The sequence below is a fragment of the Haliaeetus leucocephalus genome, unplaced genomic scaffold (genome assembly GCF_000737465.1).
Source record: "Haliaeetus leucocephalus isolate CR32 unplaced genomic scaffold, Haliaeetus_leucocephalus-4.0 Scaffold162, whole genome shotgun sequence".
Classification (NCBI taxonomy): domain Eukaryota; kingdom Metazoa; phylum Chordata; class Aves; order Accipitriformes; family Accipitridae; genus Haliaeetus; species Haliaeetus leucocephalus.
The window spans coordinates 8,990,330-9,007,454 of record NW_010972598.1 but is presented as its reverse complement, the minus strand read 5'-3'; the positions used below and the strand labels follow the sequence as shown (position 1 = coordinate 9,007,454).

Genomic DNA, 17,125 nt, shown 5'->3' with positions numbered 1-17,125 from the left:
TCATCTTCTTGTGCTCATCAAGCAGTGGGGCTTCTGCTGATGTTTTTGTAGTTCTTCTTTATGAGTATCATTATAGAATCATAGAATAGTTGAGACTGGCAGGGACCTCTGGAGATTCTCTAGTCCAACCCCTCTACTCAGAGCAAGGTCAGCTAGAGTAGCTTGCTCAGGACCATGTCCAGTCGGGCTTTGAATATCTCCAAGGATGGATAGTCCGCAGCCTCTCTGGGCAGCCTGTTCTAGTGTTTGATCACCATCACAGTTAAAAAAATAAAAGTTTTTTCTTACATTTAAATGAAATTTCCTCTATTTAATTTTATACCCATTGCCTCTTTTCCTGTCACTGGACATCACTGAGAAGAGTCTGACTTAGTTTTGTTATTTCCCCACCTTTGGATTTTTATAGACACCAATAAGATCTCCCCTGAGCCTTTTCTTCCACAGGCTGAACAGTCCCAGTTCTCTCACACTTTCCTTATTATGTCAAATGCTCCAGTCCCTTAATCATATTCATGGCCCTTTGCTAGACCCACTCCAGTATGTCCATGTCCATCTGGTTTGGGGAGCCCAGAGCTGGACCCAGCACTCCAGATATGGTCTTGCCAGTGCGAATGAGAAGGGAAGGATCACCTCCCTCGACCTGCTGGCAATACTCTTCCTAATGCAGCTCTGGAGGCTGTTGGTCTTCTTTGCTTCAAGGGCACATTGTTGCCTCATACTCAGCCTCCATCAGAAATCCCAGGCCCTTGCCGCAATGTTGCTTTCCAGCTGGTTGGCCCCTATCCTGTGCTGGTTAATCTTCTCCAGGTGCAAGAATTTTGCATTTGCCTTTTTTTGAACTTCATGAGATTCCTTCCAGCCCATTTCTCTAGCTTGTTGATGTCCCTGCGAATGGCAGCACAAGCCCCTGGTGTATCAGCCACTCCTCCCAATTTTGTATCATGTGCAAACTTGCTGAAGTTGTTCTCTGTCCCAGCATCCTGGTCATTAATGAAGAGGTTAAACAATATTGGCTCTGGTATTGAACTCTGGGGCACTCCACTGGTGACTGGCTTCCAGCTGAAATTTCTGCTGCTGATCCTAACTCTGAGACTGGCAGTTCAGCCAGTTTTCAACACACCTCACTGTTAGTTTATCTAGCACATACTTCATCAGTTTGTCTATGAGAATGTAATCAGAGACAGTGTCAAAAGCCCTGCTAAAATTAAGATAAACAACATCTGCTCTTCTCTTTTCATCTGAAGAGGCTGCAGTGTTGGCCAAGCATGATTTCCTCTTCATAAATCCACGCTGACTACTCTCAATCACCTTCTTGTCCTTCATATGTTTTGAAATAGCTTCTAGGAGGATTTGCTTTCATCACCTTCCCAGGAATTGAGGTAAGGCTAACTGGCTTGTTATTCAGCTCCTCCTTGCCCTTCTTCAAGACAGAAGTGACATTTGCTTTCTTCCAGTGCCCAGGAACCATCCCCAGTCACTACAACCTTCCAAATATAGTTGAGAGTGGCCTCACAATGACATCAGCCAGATCCCTCAGCACTTGTCCGTGCATTCCATCAGGTCCCATGGATTTCTCTATGTCCAGTTTGTTCAAACAATACCTGACTTGATCCTTCTCCACCAAGGGTAAGTCTTCCTTGCTCTAGACTTTACTACCGGTCTCAGGGACCTGGGGTTCCTGAAGACTGTTCTTACAAGGAAAGACCAAGGAGAAGGTGGCATTGAGTACTTCTGCCTTCTCTATGTCCTTTGTCACAAGGTCCCCTGTCCCACCCAGCAGCAGGCCAACATTTTCCCTAGTCTTCTTTTTGCTGCTGATAGGTGCATAAGAAGTTCTTCTTGTTGCCCTTCATGCCCCCTACGAGATTTAGCTCCAGGGGGCTTTGGCTTTCCTAACCCCATCCCTGCACACTTGGACAGTGTCTGTATATTCCTCCTGTATCACCTGACCCTGTTTCCACCCTTTGTATACTTCCTTTTTAAATCTGAATTTTGCTAGGTACTCCTTGTTCATCCTGCACATCGAGATTTATGAAAATGGAGTTGGTAATCCTTGAAAGTCAACCAACTCACTTTTCTATTCATATGTATAGTGTGCATGCAATGGGTGTGATTTTGGCTTCTACTGTCATATAGACTGGAATTCTAATTCTTCCCAACCCCTTGATGAATCATCTATGGATCTAGAATCAGTCTTGGTCTTCTTTTTTTCCTGTTTGGTCTGCTGGCCTCTTGTGCTTGGCAACTACAGTCACTCAGCTGTGGGAGAAGAGGTGGCAGGGAGGTCTTTCACTGTGCTGTATGTCTCCAGAGTTGGAAGTCTGGCAAATTGAATTCAATCATTTCATGCGTATGGTTCAGACACAAATCTTCCTTTTGTTCACTGAGTGCTCTGTCTGTTGACTGATACTCAGAAGACCAATTGCTGTGGCTTTGGCCATTTCTAATTTGTTCAGCTTTGCTGGACTCAAGGGCAGTTCTCAGTGAAGCTCTGAGGAAGTAATATTTAGTAATATCCCTGGAGAGGACATTTCTGAGCACAGATGGGTAAGTAGAGTGCTCAGTTTTAGGAGTTTCATACTAAATAAAGAATGACTGGTGTATTTAGGAATCTACAGTCTTGGTAAACAAGCAGGTGGGATTACTGCCTGGAGTTTAAGAGGAATGTCTAGACCTCATTTCTGAGAAAGATTTAGCTGGGCTGGAATCCCATGAATTATTTCTTGGGTTTTTTTTTCTTTTCTCTATATTGATGAAATTAAATTTTTTTCCCTGGCAGAGGGGAGTAAAGGGGGATCAGAATATGATGATGAATATGCAGTTGTCTTTTTGTAATTCTTTCTTATAGAATGGGAAGAATGAACATGTGACTCTTCCCTAGTTTAAAGAACCAGAGGCTAATGCAAAATGGTGTGTGCTATCTTCCAGCTTTCCACTGCAAAATACAAACTGGAAGAGTAGCTGTTAAAACTCTACTGCAGAAACTGATAGCATTAGTACTCCTGGTAGCAAGAAGGATGCATAGCATCCTGGAATCTCTGTTCTGCAAATCTGGATCAAATCACTAGGGGACAACAGTGAAAGGATAGACAGATCTGGGAAGCTGTTGCCAGAACAGCTTAGTGTTTTGCATGTTGTTTGTTTAGAATACATTCATGAGGATGAAATTTGTCAAATCATCAGGCTCTGAATACCACAATAAATAGTAGTCACATTAAATTAGACCCCCAAAATGAAGGGAAGTTATTAATACTCATTCACCTTCTAATGTCCTGTCATCTGAAAAAAAGATGATTTGTCATTGAAGGCATTCCAGAAAAAAAAAAAAATAGAGTTAAACTAAAGACATGTGAATGAAGAACCACTCTAGGATATTTAAGATAGTAAAACTCCCAAGAAATATGTGAATTTGTGGTATCAAGCTGGCTTTTATGAAAGCCTAGAGGAAACATCCATTTGACTAAAAGATGATAATGCATTTAAAAGGTACAAACAACCTTTCCCCCCAAAGTCTGTCAGTATGGTCCTCAGCAGTGGGCTCCCAATGCCTCTTGGACATCACAGCGTGACCCTCAGCCTTTTTGCTCAGCAGGGCCATGAGTCTGTGTTCTCACAGGCGACTTTTTAGCAGCTAGGATCATGGGCAAAGTAATCCCCAGTCCACTTGCGCAAGACTCTCTAAACTTAAAAAAGAACATAAATCAGCTGCTTCGTGAGGCTGCCCACACTGTAGAATCCCTGTGAAAGCCTCCATCCTCTACTGCTTTGTACACCTCACTAAATCTCAGTGCTTCCCAGCAGACTGCTCAGAGGTATAAAGCAGCCTTCATAAGTCCTTGCCGACTCTAGATACACATCCACTGCTAAGGATTCTTTCTCCTTTAAAATTCAAAAGAGTAACTTGGCGTGTCTTTTGACCACATTATTTTTAACCAGACAGTGCTCCATTCTGACATGCTATCCCTTTCCCACTCTTTCCCCATGAAAACTGAGGCAAGTGTGTTTTTCTTATCAGTTCTTAGCATGGCTGTTCCTTTATGGTAAATTTCTAATGATTCATTTTCTTTCTCCAGTTGCTTTAAAGAGTTAAATGTAGACTTTTCGCATTGTAGCATTTTAACACTTATTGGGCTTTAATAGATTTAGTTTGTATATGATGAACTACATGTGTATTTAACAAAAATATAAGCCCAAAGGGTAGAAGAGTAGAGGCCATAAAAGACAGTGTAGGCACAGAGCAGTAACGGAAGAGGACAAGAGGAATGCAGAGTCAGGTATCAGATTAATCGGGGACCAGGCTGGTTGCCAGGTACTGCATTAGTGAGTGTTGCTCAGAGATTTCCCTTTCACTCTTTCCTTGGCTGATTGAAGTGGTCACCCATCAGGTATCTGAATCCAACCTATGCTATCAAAGCAGCTTCTATTCCTGCTGTTCTTTAGGGAAAAAAAGTGCCTCTAGCTCTCCCATGTCCATGAAAACAACACTGTACCTGCTTGCAGGAGCCAAAGTTTGATGGGCCAGTGGGCAGTTTCATCAGATGATACGGAAATAAATTAAGCACTCAAAGGAAAAATAATATTGGGTTTTTTTTCATTCTGCCTGACAATTAAGATCAGAATACTCAGGTATTGGTCTTAGGGGCAGTCTGGCCTAGATCCAGGACATAGCCACCGTTTAATGCTTTTAAAAAGAATATTTTGTTCCAAAAATTTGGATTAGTATATTTTAATTAGACATTTTAGTATGCCTCTCAGTAAATGTCATTTTGGAGAACGTAGAATAGGAGAATTTCAAAGGAAGATGAGCAGTTGTATAAAATATGAAAGAACCCAGATGCAGTGAACAGGTATGTATGTGCACACACATGTATGTGGACACAAGTCATATTACTAAGCGTGTTTAACTGAGAATTGAAACTTTCTCTGAAATGCTACACACTGAATTCTGCAGCTTCAAACTACTTTAGGAGAATGAAAAAGTAAAATTTCTCAGAAGGAGATTTTGTCAAGCTGAGTGAAAAACCACCATGCATCGATAGTGGGACAGAAACAAAAAGGAGAGACTCAGCAGCAGATGCTTCCATGCCTCCCAGTCTTGCATGAAAGATATTGCGTAAGTCAATGTTAGTTGGAAATACAAATAGCAGAGTTTCTTGTTACCAGCTGGACTAACAAAGTGACTTTAAGTAAACTAAGAAAGCATAGAGGAACCAGAATATTCAAGTAGCAGGTGGAGATTCAGTCTTTTCCACAATCCATTGCAAGCAGCTCCAGACCAATTCCCTTCCTTCTGGAAACCCTATCAGTTCTTCACTCTTGTTCAAAATGTTAGCTGTTCATGGTTAGCCCTTCTTATGCGAACTAACATTTTTTTTGGAAAGGATACAGTAGCACATGGCTTTAGAGCTGCAGTGGTAGCTAACTACAGTACCTGGCTTGCTGGGATTTTGAAATTGCTTTTCTGGTGTTTCCCAACAGGAATACTGTGTCAGATGTCAGAATTTGTCACATTGGTCATGCCTTTTTGATTTGGTAGGTGGGAGGAGAGCCTGACTTTGGTTTTGATTTTGTGGTTTGTTTTTGGTTTTTGTTTTTTTTTTTCAAAATTATTTTTTATTATGTATTACTTTATAGCAGTTCCCCACAGTTTTCTCCTTCCTCAGTTTTCCTCCCTGTAGAATGGGCTTTGGAACAGATAATATTTGTTTAGTTTGGTATCAACCCCAGGAGAATAAAGTTGTGCTGGCTTCTTTGAGGTAAGTGGAAAATAGGCAGATGAATTTGCATTGCACCTTCTGAATGAAAAACAAGCTTATTCCCTGAATAAAAGAAGGTACAAGTTTAATTTGGACTACAAAATTGGAAGTAGTTCTAAATCAAATTAACCTTGGCTGGTTTTATTCTCTCCCCGTTTGTTCTTTAGGTATGAACAACCTAAGTGTGATAACGGTGCCAGAGCCCACCCAACCAAAACAAAGGACTTGTACAAAGGACGCCAGCTTCAAGGTCAGTGAAACAGATAAAGCAATTTCTTACTCTATGTCAAAACAATGTATCTTTTAGATATCGCTATTTAGATTTGCCACTGACTGAAGTCTTTGGAACAATGTATGTAAACATGGGTCTTGGGATGTTGTCAGAGAAAGTAAGGCTCATTTTTCTCAGTAGTTTAAAGGCAGTCACATTTACCTGCTGGGATTATTCCTTGCTGCTGTCATACTAGAGAAGTTGGCACATATGTCCAGAACAACTTGGCGAGTACTTCATAATCCTTTTTCTAGCAAAATTCATGGGAAATTGGCCTCTGTCTTCAAATCAGTCTTAAAAATGTATCATCACTTACTTTTTTCCAAGAGTACTCTTGTCAGTTTACCTCAGAATAATTTTATTCTTCTCTGTTGTAGAAACAAACCTTGGTGTTAATTAGATTTTTCATTTTTTCACACTTTTTATAAGTGTGTGAGAGATCTTATCTCTGGATAGTTGAGCTACACAGATGTCAGTAGACTTGCTTCATTTTTGAAATGACCTTTTAATATGTTTGAATAACTTGAGGTGTAGCAGGTTTAATGATATTGCACACGTTATGAGGAAATTCTGAATTACTGTCAGCTATTGTAAAGAACCAGAAACAAACAAATTATGTGGGCAGATTTTTTGTGGCATGAAAAGTATTTCAGTTTAGCAACCCAGAGAAACATTTAGACAATAATTCTGAACTAAACATGCCCATCAGTTGTGAAATGCATATTGAATGAAGCACACATTAATACCCTCTGTCATGAAATAAATTTAATTACAAGGTATAATAAAAAAGAAGAAATATGAATATGTTGTTATACCATATATAATTATATGTTGTGTTCTACATAGAAAGAAGTCGATCATAGGATTAAATGTAAGCCGTCCAATTACTGTGGCTGTAAAAATGGCAAGTGTGACCCAAAACCATATCTAGCTAGGTATGATGGGACAGACAGACAGACAGGAATAAGACAGACAAGGCAGACAAGGAAATGTACAAGCCATTTTAGATAACCCTACTATTTTTTCTGGATTTTATCTAGAACCGTAGGTACAATTCTGGTCATCTGTGTTCAGGGAAATGGATACACAGGAGAAGTTAGCTAGCACTAATGTATCAGGGAAAGCACCTACTTTCCAAGAGAAGGCAGCTAGCATTTGCTTCATTTTGACAAACAAGACAAGGTCTGGAGGCAATATTGGGAGAGAAACTGTTTTCCTCTGTGATGATTTGGGCACAAGAAAAATAGGTATGAACTACCCCGAATGAATTTCACCTGGGAGCTGTAAAGTGGTTTCCAACTATTAAAGCAGTGAGGCAACAGCCTTCTAAAGGACTAGTAATGAGGCAGAAAATCTGGTTAGTTTTTTAGGTAGATCTTGATTACTTTATGAAAGAGACAGTGGGAGATAGGGTTGAATGAGTGAGGTACTCATTCTGCATTATGGCTTATCACTTAAGATACTGAACATGTATATATACTAAGAGATGAAAAGCTAATTTGCACTAAAAATTCACCTTGGGACATGAATTTCACAGCTCTTACCAAATTGTCTCCATTTCTCTTCCTTCACAAAAAAAGGGATGGAGCATGCCTTACTTGCAGTTTTGCTGTTTAGCTGCTCACAGAGTTCAGCAAGAACCATATGTGCCACATAAATTCTCAGATATGTGAAACTTTGTGGCAAACACGCCTCTGTTGACAATCAGATTGATGATGTGTATCCATCATTTCATCAGTCAGTACTTGCTTACTGAAGTTACTGCTGTTGTAACTTCAGGGAAGTTGGCAGGTATGTCAGGGATCATTTGGGAAATGTTTTGGACCTAACTGAGGCCTTTCAATACTTAAAGGGGGCCTATAAAAAAGATGGGGACAGACTTTTAGTAGTGCTTGTAGCAATAGGACAAGGGTAATGGTTTTAAACTAAAAGAGGGTAGATTCAGACTAGATATAAGGAGGAAATTGTTTTTGATGAGGGTGGTGAAACTCTGGGACAGGTTGCCCAGAGAGGTAGTCAATGCCCCATCCCTGGAAACATTCAAGGTCAGGTTGGATGGGGCTCTGAGCAACCTGATCTAGTTGAAGATGTCCCTGCTCATTGCAGGGGGGGTTGGACTAGATGACCTTTAAAGGTCCCTTCCAACCCAAACTTTTCTATCACATTTTACAGTCCTTACTCTATGGAAACCAATGGAAAGTTGGTCATCTTCAACAATTTATTTCAAACAGTACTTGCATAGTTACAGACTTGGGTAATTGATTTCATGTATGTTTTTTCTGAGTGTAAAGAACTTGCACTGAGAACAGAGTATAGCAGAGCAGAAGCTGAAGAAACAAGTTTTGCACTAAAAGATATCACTTGCTGGTCACACCTGCCTTTTGCTAAAAATGTTGAAGAAGCATTTGCTAGCTGAAATCTTAGAGGCACGATGGGCAAGTGAAGGGTTTTAAGCTTTCACACATCGATTTCTTATCCAAACTGGTAGTGCTTTTATACAGTACAGTAACAAAGATTTATCCAAAGTCAAGATAATTTTCCAGTGAAACAATTAACAAGAACTTTCCATGCTGTAATCCCCTACCTGATAAATTCATTTTCATTAAGTTAGGCAATGGTCTTTTGATTTTCTTTTTCTACTTTATGGTATTTTGCATTATGTGAGCTTTAGTCCAACAAACTACTGCAGCAATGTGAGTTCATAATTATCATAAATTATTATGTATGACATGGATTTGCTCTCTCATATCTTCCATTGCTTAATCTTTGACTTCCAAATGCTTTATATTATTTTAAAGTAAGGCAAATACCAAAATTTCCTAACATTTCTTAAATACTTAGGGCTTAGCTAGAAGAACCTCCCTCTTCTACTCTGCAGCAGCATGGAGTAAGTACATGCCTATAGAAGTAACAGGGGGAAGAGGTTACTTTACAGTTGCAGTTGTGTTAAGGTGTTTATTTTTCTTTCACTGTCTTAAGGCTTTCTCTTTTCTCTCTCTCAACTAGTCTATTAAATGCCCAAGTCCTCAACTGGCAAGTTTCTCTCTTATCATACAAACACTACATTAAGTAATAATGAATTGAGTTTATTTTAGATTTTTTTTTGTAAAAAGGAGGTTGAAATAGGATCTTGCACAGGTGTGGGTAGTTGTTAACGAGTAACATGTAAAATTGCACAAATGGCTAACACAAATAAACTTTTTAGTAGAAATGAACCACTGTTACTCAAAGGTTCTCTATTGTAAGCAGTGTTGCAAAGGCATGTTTGCATTTGTGTTGACTAAATTTAAATACAGCCTCTGATTGCTGAGTGGTGCCAGGACTGAATAAAAAATATAGGTTAATTGTGTACTTACTTTCAAGGAATAATACATTTTTGAAAGGACGGGTTTGCTTGATTTGCAGCTTATACCCACAAAAATGCAGTAGCCCTGGGTGAAACCACTGTGACTGCCTGCTGTGTAAAACCAGGAAGATTTTAAAACAATTACTTTATTACTATGAATGATCTTAAATAGGATAAAACCCACTGGTACATCCTCAGGTGGATTAAACTGGCACAGTTCTGCAGCTACGCTGATTTATCCCACCTGAAAATTTGAACCCATTACATGTTAAGCCAAATATTTTTAGCAATAATTTTCAAATAAATCAAGATGCAGGTTTTGGCAAACACTGATATCTTGTTAAGGCAAAATTGTAGAAGGTAAGGGTCCCTTGGAGTCTGTGGCAAAATTCCCACTGATTTAAACCGAGCTAAGAATATATCCTCACATCCTAAGGGTAACTTAATATAAAGCATCTGAAATTGAAGGCTAATCTAATGTTTGTAAGAACGATCCAAGCCACCTGTATCTGCTAGATTGGGCTGGAAGTTATATAATAATAAATCTTCCCATTAGATTTCTAGTCCTTTTTTTAAAGCCAAAGCATTTTTCTGAGGTTACCTGTGGTTTTGATCCTTCTCAGAAACTAGTTATTCCAAGATAATGAAAATGAACCCAAAATGGAGTCTAGAGAATGTCACATACTGGGGAAACAGAAGGATTTTTTACTCTTCTCATGGTCAGAGTTTTCAAACTTTTGTAGTTTGACCTTTTGTTCTCCCCTGTGTTATATAGTAAAATGGAAGCCCTGTGATGAACCAACATATTCTGTGAAGAGTCTTGAATGGTTTATTTCAGACTTTTGGATAACTGGTGTGTTAAACAGAAATTCAGTTTTCTACACAAGCTGGTCAAGAGCATGTAAACGGGTATAGCATGAAGGCTGGTTAAGCTAAACCTGTAACATGATGGAATGAGGTGTAGGTGCCCCTGTATTTTCCTAAAATCATGAGTGGTAATAGGTCAAATTCAGCCAAGCTGAAGAAATATTGGTTCCTGTGACTGTATTTTTTCAGGCTGGATCTATGGGTGAAGGTATTTTCAAGCACTATATGTATTCATTATTTTTTAATAATCAGTAAGATGTTTTTCAGCATGCACCCTCAATAGATGCATATTTATTTATAAATTATATAGATGTACTACTGTACTAATATATTGAGTACATTGTAGAACATACCCAAATATAGAAATGAAAAAAAGATGAAATAAAGATGAAATAACCACAATTTTAATTTTTTAAATTTTTATTTATTACTAGTAAAAAAATATTTTCTTCCTGCACTCCAATTGATTGTCTTGTATCCCTGCTGGGGTACATGCACTCCGCTTCAGAGACCAATGCCTTAGAAAATGGATATACTACTTGTTCATAAAGCTAGTCTTGCCTCTGCTCTAAGCAACCTGGAAGAAAGGGGCTTGGATATGTAAAAGAGCAAGACATGATAGCATATTGAGACACTGCCAGACCACTTGGCTAATTTTCCTCAAGGGCAAATCTTTTTCTTATTTAAAAAGTATGCATCGAATGCAAGTAGGCTCTGTTTTAGGCTCCGCTGTGTGTGTGAGGGCTGGATAAACTTTGGATAATCCTTTATATAGTTGAAGATTTTTGTATTCTTACTTGACCTGGGAATTTGTCTGGGTTTTTCTGTAATACAATTTTCATTACCAGGACCTGAAATTTGGAAAAATTTGAAAAGTGTTATGGGAAATGTGATTTTGCTCACACAAAATTCTTTAATTAGAGGTACCCTTATCTTTTGTGCAGGAAAAAAAAAAAAAGAAATCCGAATGAGTAAAAGGCACACAAGCTTGAGAGAGGGCCACAATGTCAAGCTGGATTTTCAGACATTACTGGGTTTCTATGGTTTTGTGGCTTTAAGTCAGACCATTAATTTTATTTACATTTAGTTTTGGTTTGTTTGAGTTTCTTCTTTTCTTTAACATAGTACGTTTTTTGAAGTTCCTATAGCTGTGATACTACCTCTCATACAAAAGGATAATTTGGGAGGGGAAACTGTAGTTTGGAAATGACAGTGCCTTATAAACTGTAACAGTAATTCAATCTACTGACTTGGGTGAATGTGCAGATTCAGTAAGTCCATCTACTAAAAGTCCTGAAAGTCTACCTTTTCTATTTTCTCAAAATAGCATAGTTCTTCATTGCTGAATATTTCCTTTTCCTGAGATGCTGATCTCAGTTAACCCAGCTGGAATCCAGTAGAATGCATCAATTGCATTGAAGTTACTGTAGATTTCTACTGGTGAAATAAGATCAGCATTTCATTCTTATTTTTGTCCTTCCTGGTAATCCTGCAGCTTTCTGAAAAGCCTCACTTCAGATGCTTTTCTTTACAATTTTCGATCCTAGAGCATTTCTCCAAAAGGTTGAGTGTTTTGGGGTTTTGATAGCACTGAGTTAATTAGCATTTGAAAGGTTTCCATTTTTAATGTCTAGGGTTTATTCAGTGACAGAAGAAGGATCCAAATTAGAAAAATTGGCATCTTTGCTTAGCCTCTATAAGACAGATTTTGAATTCTCAGTTTGGTCTTAGCGCATGTCCCTTGTATAGTCAATCAACTTAATAACAAAAGTATTCCCTTAAAACTCTTCCTTAACTGTGGTTGTGTTGAACTACAGGTACAGCCTACTAGTGATTCTGTTCTCTGCTATTGTTTTGTCCTATGGATCTTCAGAAGCTTAGTTTAACCTTGGCCATCAAGCAGTTAATATTTTCTCCCCAAAATCATGCATGAGAGCTGTTTAACTGATTTGTTTATTTCACATTTGCGTTACTCAAGAGAAACAGAAGTATTCTAACTGTCCAATTTTCTTCCTACTGTAATGGTTTTATTTACTGTGTTTCTGGTGGGATAATCCAGGACTGACCCTGAACAGTTTATATTTTGTGGAGCAAAACTTATGATTTATGTTAGGGGGGAATTATGTGTGGATAAGTACAGTTTTCTTTTGGTTGTTGGCAGTGCATCTTCTTTTTCCAAAGTTAAAGAGAAATAATCAGAAACGCTCAAACCATGATGATGCAAGGCCCACAGCCAAACATCTATCATATAAAGTGTCTTACTTCAAAGGCACCTTTGAAAAAAACAAAGTGATAGAGGCTTAACTGCTTTTCCTTTTGAGGTATGTTCCATTACACTTTTACAGTTACTCCGCTGTCGACCGTGAGCACTTCAGCTTTCATAAGGTACCAGACTATTTCTCAGCTAAAACTCTGAGGTATCACCACTGGTCTGCCTCACCCCGCTTACTGTCGTTTCACACCGTTCTTCATTTCCTCTGTGTAGTCCCATGCTGGCACCGAGTAGAAAGTAATCTTACCTTACTACACATTCTTAAACATTTGAATAACTAAAACTTTGCTTCTTTTTAAGGGTATTGGTTAAGTAATTGAGTATTTCTGATCACAATGCAGATTATATACATATGCCTGACTTCCCATGAGCTTCAAATTGTTAGGTCAATTGGCCTGTAACTTTCTCCACTGAGCTGTGATTTAAAAGGATTATATTTTTATGATGTAACCAGCTTTTTGGCTGCATGAGCTAATATTTAAAATATCCCTTTCTGCTATTGAATCTTAAAGCTCTGAGTTGTCAAACAACCATTTGAAGTTGCTGGCTGTTTTGAATGAGCCTGTAACTATCGTCCTGAGCCCTATACTGCTTTATTTACTGAGAGATACTTGGCAAGAGGGCTCTGTATGGAGCAGAACTGCCTAGTTAAGTGTTTGAACTGTGACCAGGAGATGTTGGGGCAAAGCCGGCGTGAACCTCCATGGCAGCGATGGCAGAACAGAATAGCTGCACGGCAGGGATAAAGGAGGGGGCCTGCCCGGAGCCTGGCAGGTCTTGCAGGGCGGACGGGAGCCGTGAGACTCGACAGCGAGGTGCAGAAGGGTGCTGGCAGGTCAGGCTTGCTCCTCCTCAGCCCTGTAGTGCTGGGGGGGGCAGGGGAATGGCTGCTTCCCCTTCCAAAGCCGTAGTTTAGCCAGGAGGAAGCCTGGCTTTCCAGCCCTCTGCTATCTTGAGTGGCAGAGTGCCCACATGGTAACACAAAAGCTTATTTGAGTACTGAGTACTTATTTGAGTACTTATTTGGTGGCCTAGGGAGGACGTTGGCCTACGGCGGTAATTCTCATGACTGCCTAGGTCTACTGGTCAACCCCCCCATAAAGAGGGGGGGTCTGCAGCAGTAAGTCCTGAGGCCACTGCTGTGGCTTCGGAGCAGCTGACCCTCCAGGGAGGACTCTGTCTCTTTAACCTACAACAGTTTGCTTGGGATTTTGGATTGAGTAGCTTCAATATTATTACCCTATTGTCTGGCTACATGATTATATTGTAGTCTCCCAGCGGGCAGTTTTGCTCCAGAGGAAGGCAGGCCTGCAAGTTATTTTTCAAGGCTCTGCAGATCACGTTTATTTCCTGCACACCCTCTTCTGTCCATCTCCCCATCCTGTCTTTAATTACTAATGGTCTGGCCACAGTTCTTCATATTGCTTTATTTTTGCCTCAATTTGTAGTCATTTCTTAACAAAAGAGTATCTTCCCCCCAACCTAAAGCAGGAATATTAATATCTGAAACAAAAAAAATGCTCAAGCACATGACTTAAGAGCTGCTCTAGCTTCCAGTTATGTGTGAATTTGTCTAAAAAAATTACAGTGAAAGCGTTTGAGCTACTAGTAAACAGCCAGTGAAAGACACAGCTGTATCACAGCTAGCGAAAGAGAAAAGCTGGCTAATTAAAGGTGATGCTACTGGCGCAGCAATAGCATTTCATTCATTGCTCTACTTAATATTAACCTATAATTTTATGTTTATTTTAAAGGGCTATATTAGGACTAATAAACACTGACTTCATTTGCTTCTCAGCATTAAAAAAAATGCTGGAGGCTACGCCAAAGAATATAAATTCTGTTTCTCACCTCACTTGTTGCTGTACTCCCCTTCCAGACAAATCCGTTGTTACACAGAGCAGCCTTGCCGGCTGTGCTGCTCTGTGCCCTTGGGTTCTGCTCGCAATGGGACATGTGCCCAGAAAGGGAGGACGTTCTCCTGTGCCTGGCTGGCTTCAGGGAGGTTGTCACCCCCCAGCTGTACAGTCACCCTCTCTGCACCAGCACCCTCCAAACGGGTTTCCGATTGTGGTTTTTGCCTTCTGGGCCAAAGAGTGATTAAGTGAGAAAATGCTTGCCCCTAGAAACGCCTTTTTTAAGGCTGAGTGGACATCAGAAAAGTTCCACTGACCCTCATGAAGCTGTGTTGGTTTACCCATCGGTGATGTAAATATGTAGACAAGTGCTGCCCCCTGCACTTGATGATTTTGCCATTGATTCTGATAAAGATGGACCCTTCCATCTTTACTAGGAGTGAATGTGTATATACATATATAAATACACACGCATAAAAAAATACTTGTTTTCCCCTCAGTGAGATGTAATAAACTAAGTGAAACCCATTCTGCCATAAAACTTCAGTAAAGCTGAAAAAAGACATTTCAGAAAGGTATTTTAATTCCTAACTTAAATTTATCTATACATTTTAATCCATAATTTAATACCTATGGTGTTCTAAATCCAGCAATGAAAAAGCTTTGGTTGAACACATTTGTTTTTCTTTTAAAAAACAGAACAGCATCATGGATAACAATCTCATTATCATAAGTATTATTAACTCATGGAGCTGATTTAGAGAGGTTTAATTTTTTCTTTTGTCTTTTACTGAAAATTTTCTAGCCGCTTTATAAATCTGTGCTTATGTTTAGCAGTTCCCTACCTCCACATGGTGTAATTTTGCTTGGATATCTCTGAACTGCTTATAGGAAGGAGTACATCCATTAACAATGATTGAAACAGTAAACTTCCTACCTAAAAGCAAATGCGGTCTTGCAAGACAGTGAAAGTTTGGACAGACTTTGTCATGCCATGGCAGATTAACCTGTAATGAGAAGATGTAATACACAGCCCTCCTGGATGAAACTTAGAGTGCATTTCTAGTCAAACCACACTCAGCAGAGTAGGAAAATCTACAATAGGCTTGTAGTCATCACACCAAAGGCGGGGGGGAATATCCACAAGGCATTCGTTCTTACCCATCCAAGCAAATGGTCATTTTCCTAATATCTAAAGGTAGAATAGAGATTTTGATATAGACATATTCAAAGAGTTCAGATCCCTATGCTAGAATTATGTCTGTGTGTTGCTTTAGTATGTGTTTTAGGTTGAATCTCTTTCTGGAAGTGCCTGTCTCCATTGACTGTAGAGGGAGCAAGTACGATTAACATCAGTAGCTGAATATATTTTGATAGCTCAAGTTAAATGACGTAATTGCCACCTTACCTGAACAGATCATGAAAATGAACAGCTGTGGTATTTCATAAGCAGTGAGATACAGCCTGGTTTTGTCTCTGCTGTGGTCGATGGTATTCAGCTGAAATTGGATCACACAGCAACATTTTTTCTTGCACTGTTCCACTCCGAAGTGCTTTTAGCAGGGAAATAAGTCTCACAATAGTAATAGGGTATGCGAGCTCCTGTTTGAAAAATGGCATTTTTTCAGATACTCCTTTATCTCACTTAAGTATTTGGAACATTACCTACACTCTGGATATCAGGTCAGGGGGACGGGGAGAGGAATGACTAATGGCTCCCTGAAACCAGTTTAGTTTAATGAAATCTTAAATTTCATTCTTTTTAAACTAGCACTCCATGTAGACTGCTCAGCCCTGCTTACTGATGACAAACCCCAAGCCTCTGTACCTGGACTAATAACACTCTGTACTTCAAGAGATTTCTGTGGTCAGCATTCAGCTGCTCAAAAGCCCGTAGCATTGAGCCCTCCTGGGAGATAAATAGAGAAACTCTAGAATTGAGAGCTGAGCCCTTCCTTTTTATCTTTATTCTTTTTTTCTAATACCAAAAAGATGAAGAAGGAAATGAATTTATGTGAAATGTTTTGATGCAGAGATTAGCCTAATCGAGAAATCCACAAGACAGTGCAAAACAGTGCATGTTAAACAGCTTTGTTTCTTTTAGCAAGGGCTCTGAGGAAAATACATGTGAGTATTAAGAAAATCACTATACTTATTGTCTTTTAAAAGAAATCTGAAGTTTACAGTGAAAATACTCAGTGCCTTTTAAAACAGCTGCTTGTAAGTAAATGACTATAGATACTGAGGTATCGTCTGTGCCAAGTATAAAATCCTAGCATAAGCAGAGTGAAACTTTGATCACATTGGAACCTGAAAGGGATTAAAATATTTGCCCTCATTGAACAAACTTTGATGCTGTATTCCTAAAGCTACTAAGCTTCAAGAAATGCATTTAAAAAACCTTGAAATAATTTCTGGTACAGTGAAGACATGGGAGAGGTATCTTATAATAACTTGGGGTAACTGGTTTGCAGTTCTTGGGTGAGGAATAGAAAAAACAACACAAGAAGAGGGAAAGATTGATGTAGCATAAGCTCAGTGTTTTCTGCCAGAGTACCTGCAATCATTATCATCTCACCATCTGAAAGATGGCAAGAAAAACCCATATAACTGGATGGAAAAGGTGAAAACCTTTTAGTCTGCCAGGGCTGTAATCACAATGAAAAATAACACCTGAACCTTATCATGACAGTGAGTGGGAGTCACATAATAAGACATTATTTCCTCTAAGACGCATGGTATGGGGCTTCTCCTTTT

General features: G+C 39.3%; 1 protein-coding gene across 1 annotated transcript in view; it reads left to right on the top strand.

Moving 5' to 3' along the window:
* Nucleotides 1–17,125, top strand: part of SMOC2 (SPARC related modular calcium binding 2) — a 152,883-nt gene that overhangs the window by 109,885 nt on the left and 25,873 nt on the right. The window contains exon 11 of the mRNA XM_010562962.1: nucleotides 5,924–6,006. Coding sequence (XP_010561264.1) covers nucleotides 5,924–6,006 — 83 coding nt within the window. The remainder of the gene's footprint in view (nucleotides 1–5,923; nucleotides 6,007–17,125) is intronic.